The 14609-nt window shown below is 40.8% G+C and overlaps 1 protein-coding gene across 1 annotated transcript in view; it reads left to right on the forward strand.

Annotated features, from left to right (window-relative positions):
- Positions 1 to 14609, forward strand: part of GCLC (glutamate-cysteine ligase catalytic subunit) — a 48548-nt gene that overhangs the window by 18905 nt on the left and 15034 nt on the right. Inside the window, exons 2-6 of the mRNA XM_072832632.1 lie at positions 3271 to 3383; positions 4220 to 4402; positions 7670 to 7783; positions 10549 to 10607; positions 10716 to 10849. Coding sequence (XP_072688733.1) covers positions 3271 to 3383; positions 4220 to 4402; positions 7670 to 7783; positions 10549 to 10607; positions 10716 to 10849 — 603 coding nt within the window. The remainder of the gene's footprint in view (positions 1 to 3270; positions 3384 to 4219; positions 4403 to 7669; positions 7784 to 10548; positions 10608 to 10715; positions 10850 to 14609) is intronic.

Genomic DNA, 14609 nt, shown 5'->3' on the forward strand with positions numbered 1-14609 from the left:
TTTTTTGTTTTTTTAATTTATTTATCATGAGAGAGACAGGCAAAGGCACAGGCAGAGGGAGAAGCAGGCTTCATGCAGGGAGCCTCAATCCCAGGTCCCCAGGATCACACCCTGGGCTGAAGGCGGTGCTAAACCTCTGAGCCACCCAGGCTGCCTGCTCAGGGAGTTCTTAAGGCTTCTAACTGAACTTTCATTTTATCCAAAAGTAAGTCCCACATTTATGGTTTTTGTCTCTTTGGGTAAATATTCTGATGTTTGTTTCATTTGCTTAATGAGATCATGGGTGATTATTTTTTAATTAAGGAGAGTTTGGTTTATAAACACTTTAAATGTCATCTGTTTGGCTGATATTTAAAACTCAGGCTGAGTTTGAGCTTCTTCTGTCTGCCCTTCTCATCCTTCCAACGCGTGGCCTCAGAATGACTTTGAAAACTAAGGGTTTCAATTATTTCAAAACTAGAAAACCAACCAGAGTTATTACACTCTAATTTATATAAGTGGTAAAAGAAATCTTGCTCATTTTGATCAGATAAATAATGGGAACCCGGTAAGCTAGGAAGTATCTCTTTGTCTTGCAGGAAACATGCTATCTGGTTAGGAAGATAATGCAGATAATTGATGATGCCCTGCAGATGTGTTGGGAGCTGGTGATTAGAGGAAATACTGAAGTAGAAAGATTGCTCCTGAGAAAGTTAGCAAGGTGTCATAGAACCAGAAGCTCTGTCCTGGGCCAAAGAGATAGGCTAAGACATCTGTTTACTTATTTATTTTTAAGGCATCTGTTTAAATTTGTAACTGTAACTGCTGTGTCTCAGCTTCTATGATGTCAGGTCCACTTCAATAAATGGAGGCATAATCAATTTATGAGATTTTTCAGCCAGTATCATATCCTATCCCTGCCTCATGTAGCTTATAATGATTTTTTTAAAAGCTTATCACACTACTCATGAAGATTGGCATCCTCTAGCAGCGAGGTGTGCTGTGCCTTGAGGCCAGGCAGACTAGGCTCCCATCCTTGCCCTGACACTTGTGGCCTTGGGTGGCTTACTCAGCCTCTTGGAACAGCTTTGCACGTCTGTAAAATAGGTGATCATGCCTACTTCGAATGATGGAATTGAGAATTAGGATCCATATATTGAAAATTCACAGCATACCCTTTCTCATGCTTATTTAAAAGTAAACTTGTTTCTTAGGATATTTTTATATATCCATCCTGAGACTCAATAAAGTTTCCTTTTCCATCAGCTCTTAGCTATTCAGGAGTCTTAGCTCTGGATGGAGAAGCTATCTGAAAAACTGTAGTTAAATTTAGGAGCAATTCCAGATTCTACAGCCCACAGTTTTCAGGCATTTGACATTGAGTGATTGTACAAATGCACTACTATATCCCATTTCTGGTTCATGTAGCTAACCAAGTAGTCTTTACCTATTTCTTGAACTGAAAAATTCTAATAGAAGAGCAAGAGTGGGAACTTAAACTCATCAGTAAGACAGCTATCTAAGTTCAGTCTGCTATAACATATACCACAGACTAGGTGGCTTAAACAACAGACAACTAGACCTCGTGGATCTGGAGGTTGGGAAGTTCAAGGTCAAAGGTGGTGAGATACTTATTTCCAGATAAGGGCCCTCTTCCTGGCTTAGAAATGGCTGCCTTCTTGCTGTGTCCTCACACGGTGGGAAGAGAGATCATCTTTTTCATTTCTTCTTATAAGGGCACTAATCCCACCCTATTGGGGAATAAGAGCTTCAGCATACAAATTTGGGAGAGTGGGGCACAAACATTCAGTCCATAACAACTGATAAAAGTTAGTTGAAAGTTCCATTTTTGTTGTTTAAACCTAGCAGGCAATTTCCTACGGTTACTATTTTTAAATTTTTAAAAGTTCTATTTTACAGAAAGTGAGCATAAGTGGGGGCTTGAGGGGAATGGCAGGCAGAGGGAGAAGCAGGCTCCCCTCAGAGCAGGGAGCCTGGTATGGGGCTCAATCTCAAGATGCTGGGATTGTGAACTGAGCTCCACCCAGGTGCCCCACTTTTCCCCTTTATAATCACATTTCTTAGCTAAGGTGCAAAACAGCCTCTTGTTGAACATTACTGTGTCTGGTAATGGATGGCTGACTGAAATGCCTTCCAAGACTAGGCAGGTGCACATAAGTAAGAAATAGGTCACTGCAGACCAGACCACTTCCTCTTAGAGGAGAGCAGCTCATACCCTACCCAGTAGGATTGGGCTTCTGGGTATTTATTTATAAGGCTCTAATCTGGATTTGCATGTAAAATGTCAGATAGATACTAGATTTTTTTTTTTTTTTAAGCCAAACAAAATACTTCTGCTAACTGATCTGCCTTATGGGGCACCGGGTTATCACCTTTCCTCTTCTGTCTCAGTATCTTCTCCGAAGGGTACTCTAAAGTGTTTGCCTGAATGATCTGATTCCATACCTTTTCACTTATGTATGGATGTTTTATTTCAGCCATAAATTGTGATTCATAGTCTTCATTATTTACACCAACTATCATGATTTAAAGCATGTGATTTCAGGGAAAACAAAAAGCAGGCTCTATTTGTACTTTGTCCAGAAAAAGTCTTACTTTTGTATTTAACTCCTGATATTTATCAGAATTCCACCAGGTATTGTTACAAATGCACTAGTGCACCCAGCATTGTAAATTGTATATGGTTTCAGAGTGGGGAAGTTGTCTTAAGTTACTTTTGAAAAACCAAAATTAAATTGTTGAAACTCCTAAAATAACTTCTCCATACTGGTGTGTTTATGATTATGATTTAACTCTCCACCAGGGAGACTTTTAATGGGATTTAATATCCCACCAGTAAAAAACAATAATCTATTATGACAATATTCCCAGTTAACCACTTTCATAAACTTACAGTAAGCCATTTGAGGAAATAAATTTTTAAGTGCAACTTCTTTTTCTAATTGTAGTGTACAGAATTTTAGCTTTGTACTTCAAAAGTATTTCAGTCTGTCAAAATAGGCATCTTGACTTTGGGATATTAAGTGAGAGCAGGAGGAAAAAGTAATTAAGGAAAGAAGTTCTGGTCCTCAAACAGTGGCACTATTGACTGATCATTTTCTCCCGTATTTCCTGTTATGCAAAAGAACACTCATTGTGTGCCATGTAGTGTGAGCAAATGTACTTTCTTGAGTTTTGTGGGTCCTTTCCAACCTTCACATTTCCCTGCCTTCTCTTGAAGGTTGCACTGAACATGGTCTGGAAGGTTAATCTTTCTTTTACTTTCAATAGGTGGAGTACATGTTGGTGTCTTTTGATCATGAAAATAAAAAAGTCCGGTTGGTCCTGTCTGGAGAGGAAGTTCTTGAAACTCTACAAGAAAAGGGGGAAAGGACAAACCCAAAGTAAGCTGCTATATCAGAGGGTTGTCTTAGTGTTTCTGAACCTGCTTGAACTACTGAAATAGAATCTTTGCTCAGATGTATAGGAGGCTGGATGGCATTGTGGCTGAGAGCACAGGCTCTGGTCCCCCTACTTCATAGCTGGGTATAACTGTGGGCAAGTTAGCTTCCCTGTGCCTGTTTTCTCATCTGTAAAATGGGGATAATAATGCCTCCAGTGTAGGATGTTGACATTTTAAATACACTAATGTATTTAAGCACTTAGAACTATAAACTCAGTATAAAGCCTGCTTACTACTAAATGTTTAAAAAAAATAAAATAAAAAAATAAAAAAAAACATGGACAAAGTGTTTTTGAGATCCCAAACCATGGTTGCAGATAAAACTTGCAAGTGAGTTTGTTGGGCTAGCAGGATTTTTGAAAGATTTCTTTTAAAGTAGACAAAGAGATAAAGGTACTTTCCAGTTCCATCTTTCTATTCCCTCAGTTTTGGAAGGCAGCATTTGGATTTGGAGGCCCAGCAGTATGAACTGAAAGAGCCCTTTTGGCCTCTTCTCCCTTCTCACAAAGTGAACTAGCTTTGTCTTGAACAATGAGTTCCCTCGGTGTGGTTTTCAGTTGCTTACAAATATTTTGCACCCTGTACTCCTAACCCTCTCACAGTTGAAGAGCTCTGGAGAATTACCAGCCTTTGGGAACTGTAAAGGAGTTCTTAGCATCATTTATATGGAATGGTGTTTAAATTTTTTGAAGTGACTTTTTAAAGACTTCTAAAAATTGAGTAGACAGCTAGACAGCAGCAAAATATGATGGACTGGAATTGTCTCCTCCACTGTAGCCATCCTACCCTGTGGAGACCAGAGTATGGCAGTTACATGATTGAAGGCACACCTGGACAGCCATACGGTGGAACCATGTCTGAGTTCAACACAGTCGAAGACAACATGAGGAAACGCCGGAAGGAAGCAACTTCTCTATTAGGAGAAAATCAGGCTCTCTGTACAATAACTTCATTTCCCAGGTTAGTTTCTATATTAACATGCCCCAGCAGATAGTTCAGAGCTTTGGGTTATATAAAGAGCAGATCATGACCCAAGCATTTAGTTCTCATACTTCATGGACAGTTCATACTTCATGCTGTGTTGGATGGAATCTGTAACGTTAGAGCTGCAGACAAAAATCATGTGCCAGTTTCAGCAGGAGGTGGTGGGGGGTGGGATGGGGAACACTGTGGTGAGAGCATTCATCTGGCCTCAGTGGACAAGACCGTAAGGACCACCATGACTGCTAGCATTGTGGCAGCATCCACCCCAGCCTGGGGTGGAGGGAGCAGTGGATCTGCCAAGCACTTCTGACCCTGTAAGGAGGAGCTGAGTCTGATGATTATCAGGTGCTCTTCTCTGACTCTCAGAGTTGCTTCCCCATGCCTCTTTCCCCACTGGTGAATGGTGGTATTGGTAGCTGATTGGAGGGTCACGTGATAGAGGGCTGGTATCAGTGCTCCCAGTCTGCAACTGATACATCCTAACTATGAAGGGGGCGGGGGGGTCGTCATTAGGCCATGTTTGAGTCTTGGGTTGAAACGGAAATTTACAGTTTGTTATCAAATCTAGTCATAGCTGAAAGTTTATAAAAGTAAATACAAAGTAAACCTTAAATAGTGAAGCTATGCTCTTAGTTTAGAATGAGGTACATAAATATCATACAACTATACATTAGTAGCTCTGCACACAAATGCAATTCTACCAAATTGTAAATCTGCTTTATCTGTGCTAGATGTCTATCATTGTGGCAAAGTATGCTTACTTCCTCAAGGTTCAGAAGACCTTTGGGGATTGATATCCATAGACTGAAACATTTAGAACTATTTTGATGCCCTATTTTTTTTTCTGTTAAATGTCCATAATGAACACAGGCATTCAGAGTCCTATTGCTGGTTTTGGAAGGACACTTGGAATTTTCTTTTTAAAAATCTTCAGTGTAACATCTAAATAGTTGAAACCCTACTTAAACAACTCAAACATTTAGAGATAGAGCTCTTATTTTCTGTGATTCCTTCATTCCATTATGCAGGTCACTCTTCTCCCCTGCCAGAAGAAAAACCCCAGCTGGATGAGGGTGGACAGGTTTGCTTGGAAGAGAATTGGCATAGTCCTTTGCCCTAGTGTTTTAAGGAGGAGGTAAAAAGAAATCGTGACTCTGCCATTCACTCAGTTACTGGAGTGCCTGCTCCATGCCAGATCCATGCAATGTGGGGACACAGCCCCACATTGAATGCAAACAGGCACCGTCTTTGCGTATGTGGAGACTGAGTGATTAGATACCCACAGATCCAGGTGATACAAAGTTGAGGAAGTGCTGTGAGGAAGAGATGTGGAGCAGAGAGTGGGACATGGTTGTCAGGTGGATTCTGCAAGGTGGGGAGGATGATTGATGTACAGAGCCCTGGTAGGAATTGACTAAGAGGGAGGAGGAGAGGGACAGCTTACGGAGAGGAGACAGAGTGGCAGTCATTCCAGGATGAATGAGGAGAGTGTGGAGCTTCATGAGAACCGGAAGAAGACTGGCCAGTGGGACCAGGATGCTGAGAAGGAAACGGAAGCTGGGGAAGGGGACGCTGGGCAAGTAGTTGGTGGGCCAGATCACGTTAACCAAGAATTTAAGTTGCTATCCTAAAAGCAGTAGGAATTAATATAAAGGGTGAGTTGAGACAGAGGAGTAAATTTATTCTAAAAAATTAAAAATATATATATATTTTTTGATGGGAGGGTATTTTTGGACTTGTAAACAAAATAATTCAGTTGGAGAAGCCTCACCTTCTAGCAGCAGTAAATGATAAGGAAAGTTTTGATTTGGGGTCAAGAGAGAAAGGAGTACTTGGTTTCTTAAGTATAAACTATAATTTATTTAGCCTCTATAAAGAGGCCAAACTATCATGGAGCTGTAATGCAAAACAGTGGCCAAGTGAATATCTAAATTTAAATTAATCAAACTTAAGTGGAAATTTTAGTTCCTCAGTCACTAGCCTCAATTCAAGTGCTCACTAGCCGCATGTATTGGACACACTGGTTTTGGACAGGGTAGACATGAAACATTCCCATTGTTGCAGAAGGTTTTGTTGGATGCTGCTGGTCTGGAAAATAAGCAGTACTGTAAAAATCTGAGGATCTGAGTTCTGATTACTTTGTCCTGCCAAACACCTTTTGTTTTTCCTTCCATTCAGTTTAATTCTGGTTGGCTCAAAATTCCCAAGATCAAAGTTTGCCACTCTACAGGACTTCCCCTAAGTTTGCAGGCTCATAGTAAATAATGCACACAGCTGCAAGAATTCTTAGGAACCCTCATTATAGCTGGAAACTGTTTTCCAGATAAGATCAGCAAATTCCGTTGTTGTTCACAAGGCGGATATGGGCAGCCAATAGGCACTTTATTTTATAAAAGGTAGGGGCTGAACATAAGGCATGGGTAGTCTTGGCTCTTAAGCCAAAAGTTTCCTACCACTGACCTAAAGCCCTGACAAGAGCCTCCCTTGTTTTGCATTCATGAACTTTGTAGGTCTTCGTCCTCTCTCACAGCACACTTAACAATGACTTTAAAATTCTTAATTTGAAGTGCTGGATGTGGAATTTGAGCTTTACATTTAAGGAAAAATACAGAGCTTCCTTTTTCTGTGTTGGAATTAAAGCTCATCATTTGGTCAAGTAAGATAATAGAGTTGGGTGTCGGACGTCAGAGGGAGATCTCGGGTAGACAGGGACACCTGTTAGAGACACAACGTAATTGAAGGATTCCTGAGGTGACCTGTAAAGGCAAAAGGCAGGAAAGCCCTTCACTATATGAATAAAGCTTATCAACAGGTTGAGGGCAGTAGGGGTGTGCAGGGGTCAAAAGAGATGAAAGCTAGTAAAGGAAGACCGTCAGATGCTGTGTAGGGGGAACCTGTAACCTATGACAATTGATGTGACCCAGCTGAGGGACTTCTGTGCTGTTGATCCTTGCTATTAAATCGAGATGGATAGGACATGAAGAAGCACTCTGAAGATCCCGAGTGGATGGAGGGTCTCTGATAGTCACTAATGGGCAGCAATCACAAAAGATGTTGGTGAGGAAGACCCAAGTACAAGGGGGAGTTTGTAAAGCACAGTATTGACACAGAAGTCATGTGCTAGATTCCCTGTAGGGGGGAAACCAGACAGGCATGGGTGGCTCTAAACAGGTGGAGTGATGGCAAGACATAATTAACTTTTGAAAATAAATCCTACCTACTTAGTTCTTCAATTTGTTGTAGATTAGGCTGTCCTGGGTTCACGCTGCCAGAATTCAAACCCAATCCAGTTGAAGGAGGAGCTTCCAAGTCCCTCTTCTTTCCTGATGAAGCCATAAACAAGCACCCCCGCTTCAGGTGAGTATGACTCTGCATTTAAATGTAGATGTCCCTCACTCTTAGCCCTGCCTGCTGAAAGTAAGGTGCTCCTTCTCAGAATTCTCATTGAGCACTTACAGAATTTAGGCTTCTTTTGTAATTAACCAGAGAAGCCAGCAGGATATATACATGTGACTGCTTGATTGGGGCTTATTAGAGCCCAGCTCGACATGCCCATCTTACAAGTCATCTTAAAGTCATTGGTTTAGCTGCTGTTGTCTTTAGTGTATAGAATTTTCAGCCCTAGTTCTATAAACACCTATTTGGGGAAGTTTTCTCTTCGTCATTCCTACTTTTTCTCCCCTTCTCTAAGTGATCTCATCCCACTCAATAAACCTTCATAACAAAATATGAAAAAAAAAATATATGTACAGCTCTTTACCTTCTGTTCTATTGACTTCTAGTTCTGAGTTTGCAGTTTCATTCCTGGGTTTTAAAGTGGCGTCATGGCCCACACCAGTCTGATCTTGCTTTTTGTATCTTTTTTTTTTTTTTTTTTTTTAAATTTTTATTTATTTATGATAGTCACAGAGAGAGAGAGGCAGAGACACAGGCAGAGGGAGAAGCAGGCTCCATGCTCCGGGAGCCCGATGTGGGATTCGATCCCGGGTCTCCAGGATCACGCCCTGGGCCAAAGGCAGGCGCCAAACCGCTGCGCCACCCAGGGATCCCTGCTTTTTGTATCTTGAGTCTCCTCTGTCATCCTAAACCTAGGCTCCTGACCTGCAGGTGGAGACTTTGGGACTTGTCAGTGTTCATTCCTTTAACAGGTCTGCACACCTGCTAAATGCAGTCTTTGGAGGGAAACAGATTTATAGGTGTAGTTCCCAACTTCAAATGTTATAATGTGTCAAGGGGGAAATAGATTCAGCTGTAAGAAAAGCTAAGATTATGCTGGATGCCAAAAGGTAGATGCACCAGAGACCCTCCTTGGAGAAAGGATGCTTCTGACTGAGGGGATCCCAGCAGGCATGTGAAAGAGGTGGTCTGCTAGCTGAGTCAACATCACCATTATCCACTAGGAACATGTCACCCCACCCCCAGATACAGTTTTAAATTTTCTAACAGTCGGGACTGTGGGCCACCAGGGTCGGTGAAGGATCTCAAGATGGCTGGGCGAAAACTTGCTCTAAAAACCATTGACTGGGTAGCTTTTGGGGAGATCATACCCCGAAACCAGAAGGCCATTGCCAACTCCCTGAAATCCTGGAATGAGATGCTTACCTCCAGGTTGGCTGCTCTTCCTGAGAAACCACCTGCTATCGACTGGGCTTACTACGAGGCCAATGTGGCAAAGGCTGTCTTGGTAGATGACTTTGAGAAGAAGTTTAATGCCCTGAAGGTTCCTGTGCCAGAGGATAAAAACACTGTCCAGGTGGATGCTGAGGAAAAAGAAGATGTGAAAAGCTGTGCTGAGTTTTTGTTCCTCTCAAAGGCCAGGATTGAAGAATATGAAAAAGAGCTGGAGAAGATGAAGAACATAATTCATTTGATCAGATGACTATTGAGGACCTGAATGAAGTCTTCCCAGAAACCAAATTAGACAAGAGGTAGTATCCCTATTGGCCTCACAAGCCAATTGAAAATTTATAAACTTGAGTTGAGGAGAAAGCCCCGGCCCTCATATTATAAACGTTGGACATTAAAAATAATGATATGGAAAAAAATAAAAAATAAATTTTCTAACAGTCACATGGGATCCCTGGGTGGCGCAGCGGTTTAGCGCCTGCCTTTGGCCCAGGGCGTGATCCTGGAGACCCGGGATCGAATCCCACATCGGGCTCCCGGTGCATGGAGCCTGCTTCTCCCTCTGCCTATGTCTCTGCCTCTCTCTCTCTCTCTGTGTGACTATCATAAATTAAAAAAAAAAAAAAAATTAAAAAAAAAAAAACGTAAAGATGGATTAAGGAACATATTACAAAATTTAAGTCCAATTTATCCAAAATTATTTCAACATGTGGTTAATATTTTAAAATTAGTGGTAGGGCATTTTATTTTTGTATTTTATAGCCTTCAAAATCTGGTGTATATATTATCCTCACAGCATATTTTAATTAAGATTAGCCCCATTTTAAGTGCACAGCAGCCACAGTGTGCCTGTTGGCTTCTGGATTAGACACTGGGTCTAGAGAATGGGTTTTAATGCTGCTGATTTAGGGGGACAGTAACAAGGTATTGGGGCTCCAGAGATGCCTAGGAAAAGGGAGTATTAAATTAAAGCTTGAAGTTTTTGAAGTAGACATGGGGAGTGTTAGAAATAGATGGTGAGACCAGACCATGGCAGAAACTGGGATTTGATTTGAGAAGTTACAGGGAACTGGGGTATCCAAGGTTGAAAAGGGAAGAGAGGGGGTCCCTGGGTTGCTCAGTGGTTTAGCGCCTGCCTTTGGCCCGGGGGGTGATCCTGGGGTCCCGGGGTCGAGTCCCACATTGGGCTCCCTGCATGGAGCCTGCTTCTCCCTCTGCCTGTGTTTCTGCCTCAATCTGTGTCTCGTGAATAAATAAAATCTTTAAAAAAATAGAGAATGGTAATCTGAAGCAAGCAGCAGAGGAAGTGGTAAAAATGCAAAGCCTTCTCACAGAAAATTGCCTCAGAATATCTTGATCCACATAAATACTCTGTAGGATTGCCTCAGAGAATTAGTTTGAGGTAGGATTTCATTCTATTTACTTGTATATGATCAAATTCTTTTACATGGCAATTCTTAAATGACTGATTTATGACGTTTGATTGTCTGTTTCAGTACCCTAACAAGAAATATCCGACATAGGAGAGGAGAAAAAGTTGTCATCAATGTACCAAGTAAGTCCACAGCAAGGTGGTAGAGTGGGAGAGGCACCTGGGGAATTGTTGTTTAATCCTTAAATCTTACCCTTGTCTTTTTTTTTTTTTTTTAATTTAATCCTACAGTATTTAAGGACAAGAATACACCGTCTCCGTTTATAGAAACGTTTCCTGAGGATGAGGAGGCAGCCAAGGCTTCTAAGCCTGATCATATTTACATGGATGCCATGGGATTTGGGATGGGCAATTGCTGTCTTCAGGTATTGTTTCAATCACACACAGAGGCAGAGTACCCTCATCCATTTCTACTTGCTACTTTTCAAATAAACATGCATTTTTTTACAATCACATTGTAATCAGGTTGAAATGAAAGCAAAGTGTGCCTTTCTGAAAACTGGTGATTTTAGTAAATTCATTGGTAACTATCTCTTGATAGAAAATTCACAGAATCTCCAGTTCAGTACAAAGATAAATGGTCACTAATTCACTTACAGTGTGAGATATTCCATGATCTGTCTCTGTTCTTTCTAGTGATGGACAGGCCTAGAACATGTAACATTCAGATCTGTTTCTGAAAGTGAACTCTGGGTGTGCTCTAGTGACTTTGTGATCCAAGGAAAGGATTGTTTGGACTTTTAAGTTTTCATATTCAGGCAAGGCCATCTAGTGGTATGAAAAGAAATGTTCAGCAGCTCATATTTGCCTTGTCCCGGCTAAGTCTCACACAGAAGGTAGTACAGCCTTTCTCTTTTCCTTGCTTAAAACTTTCTGTGGATCTAACCAGATGGCTGGTGTCCCAGGCAGGGATTGTGCCCAAGCTCACTTAGGATCTGGGTGGGTGGGCACAGGACCCACCTGGCAGCAGTGGGTAAAGCGCTCAGGCTGCAGCTGTCCCCCCTCTGGGATTTGGGTAGCTCCCCTCAATTCTTTTTGTCTTGATTTTCTCCTTAGTTAACTGGAAGGTTTATACTAAGTTCCCGTCTAGGTCTGACTCTAAGCCAATACGTACTTTGTTTCTGTTGTTGTTTCAACAGAAGTGCTTGTTTTAACCTTTCATTTGCTTAAAGTCATGTGAGAACAGGAGTACAAGTTGCAAAAAAAAAAAAGAGTACAAGTTGCATAAAGTATAAATTGAAAATTTCAGATTAAAAGAGAGGCCACTTGTTATTGACCAAGGAGATTGTATCCACTTCTGATTACTTCAGAAGATTAGAAATGGTGTCCTTTAGAGGCCTGGAGTGGTGTGAAGCTTGGCCCCCCACGTGAGTCCCTGGACCTCCCAACTACCTGCTCTCCAACCCAGAGGCCAAAAAACTCAGCATTTCCATCACCCCAGACAGCTACAGCATTAGATACATGCCTTCTTGGGCGTAAAGCTCTGATGTGCTTATTTTTACAACTATAAAAGTGAAAATTGAATGCCAGGGTCAGATTTTTCCATGCTAAAATGTGTTTACATAACCATAATTTTTTTTCTAGTTTTCCTGACTTACATAGGCAGTATAAAATGTGCGTCTTCCAAACAGGCCAGTAAGTTTTCTTACAAATGATCACATTTCATAAAGTGACTTTTACCTGCATATCTGCTTCCCTATCTTAATTAGAAATCTTTCTAAAAAGAACCATCAAGCTCTAGAACTTACAGTGCATGGCTTTAAAATTGTATCAGTGCAATGGGAGTACTGATTGCCTTTTCTTGGTTTAATATTAAACTAGGGTACCTTGCCAGGGACAGCACAGTTACTTCATTCTGAAGGGGGATAGTCTTTCCCTTGAAACACTGTACAAATAAATGTGTTCTAACGGTGGGTAGTTAAAAATTATTACCTGTAGATACAGTTTTTCATCCAAATTTAAGCTTTGTCATAGGTTTAGAATTAAGTTGTTTTTTCTCAGTAGCACGTCCAAGACCCTAATTTGAACATTCCACCTAAAAAATGATCCACACAGGGACGTCTGGGTGGCTCAATGGTTAAGCGTCTGCCTTTGACTGAGGGTGTGATTCCAGGATTGGTTCCCACATCAGACTCCTGGAGGGAGCCTGCTTTTCCCTCTGCCTGTGTCTCTGCCTGCCTGTCTCTGTCTGTCTCTCATGAATAAATCTTTAAAAAAAAAAAAAATCCACACAGATCATGTAAAGTGTGTGGGAAATGAGATGAATTCTACACATCACCACAAAAACACCCTGTGTCTCTCAAGTGGAGAACTAGAAACTGCTTGTAAAAGTGAAGCAGAAAAAGTTTTAAAGTAATTTAAGTTAATGGAAAACTTAACTGTACAAAACAAGAAGTGACATAACTCCACTCAAATCTTGACTCTTGGGGCGTTTTTTTAGGAATCATTTAGTAAGTTTGTTACCTTGTGATAGGTTTTCTCCAAGAAAATCAGGTGGCTTCAAACTGGATTCTAGGTAAATTTTAGATTAGACATTTAGATTTCTAACATCTATTTTTCATACTTCCTTTTTCTCCCCCCCCCTGTGTCCTAGCAACGCAGTTTCTCTTATGAGATATACCCTAAAAGGACACCAGAATTTATATATTCATACTTTAAGGTATAGAAACTCCCCACCCCCCACACTGCCAGCCATTAACAACAGTCCTGTCCTATTTGGAGATATATTAGCTCTAGAACACTGAAGCCAGTTACTAAATATATTTAAAATAACTAAGTTACTTCACTGTTGTTAACTATGGAATTCCAGGTGTGAATTTTCATAAGCATACTTTTTTCCAGGATTTGCCTGTGAATTGTATATCTTAGGCTATCTACGGGAAGCCAATCAAAAAAATTAAAAAGAGAAAACACTTAACATTGTATCTATTTAAAAACAACACACAGGCTAAAATGCTTAAGAGTATTTAAAAAAAAAAGACTCTAAGAAGTGCATGTTCAAAAGAATTCAGCAGTCAAAACACTTGGGGAACATTGAGATATTCTTAATCTGTCTGATTTTGGCCTGTAGAATCACTGTTTTTCAAGTATCTCACCACCATTTTATAAAACTTATCTTTGCCCCTATGTTCTCTTCTTTAGCTCCCTCTCTCCAAGATATGCTAATTATTTGATAAATATTTATTAAACACTAAGGCAGTGTCAGATACTCTCCACATTTGGAATAGAGCGTAGCAAGATGGATCACTGCCCTCCTGAAGCTTACATTTTAGGTTGGGGGGCGGGGGCGGGGGGGCGGTGTCCCAGCAGAGAAGTGTGTAAGTACTTGGCTTAATGCTCTCCCCTCCCCCCACCCTCTTTCCTCTTTCCATTTTATCCTTACCCTTGCACAAGCGGATTTCTGAGTTCCCACCTCTTTGCAGAAACTGCCTTGTTTTGGTGAAGAATGTTAATCTCTTATCTTAACCTTTGGTGTTCTTATTCCTTAAAGTATAGGATACAGTTTCTCTCTGTTGAATTAATTTGTAATGGCTAGTTAATTGCCAGTACATTTCAATTAAAATATAGCATTGAATCAGCAACAGAAATTATAGCAAGTTGTCTAAATAGTCTGTAGTTACCACACTGACATGAATATAATTCTGCAGGTAGATGGTGAGTCTCCCAACAGAAGTTCTCTGTTTAAAAAAGGAAACTTGAGGCCTGGCTAAAGCTACGGGAAATAACAGGTTGAGATTATAATACTAAACGTTAGCTCAGCTACTCTTTCAGGGATTAAGCCCTTAAGTTATTTCCTGCACCAACACTAAGTTCAAAATGTCATTATTGAGTAACAGAGGACATGAAAACTGTTCCCTGTTTGTGGTTAATACAATATGCTAACACAGCCAGGATTTGTGTTCCTAGTCCCTTCCATTGCCCCACCCCAAGGCAGGAAGCACTTTTTTGGTTTCTTTTGGGTAATTGTTTTTAGAACATCTGTAGTAAAGAATGATTTGATCTAACTCTACAATGTTCTTCTTACCTTCTTGTGCAGGCTTCCCGGGTGATCCTGCCCATCTTCAGAATGTTGTCTGAGCCTACTCCCTAAATACTTTCCTATCTCAGACTTTTCCTTCTGAACTT

This window comes from Canis lupus, chromosome 7 (genome assembly GCF_048164855.1).
Source record: "Canis lupus baileyi chromosome 7, mCanLup2.hap1, whole genome shotgun sequence".
Classification (NCBI taxonomy): Eukaryota; Metazoa; Chordata; class Mammalia; order Carnivora; family Canidae; genus Canis; species Canis lupus.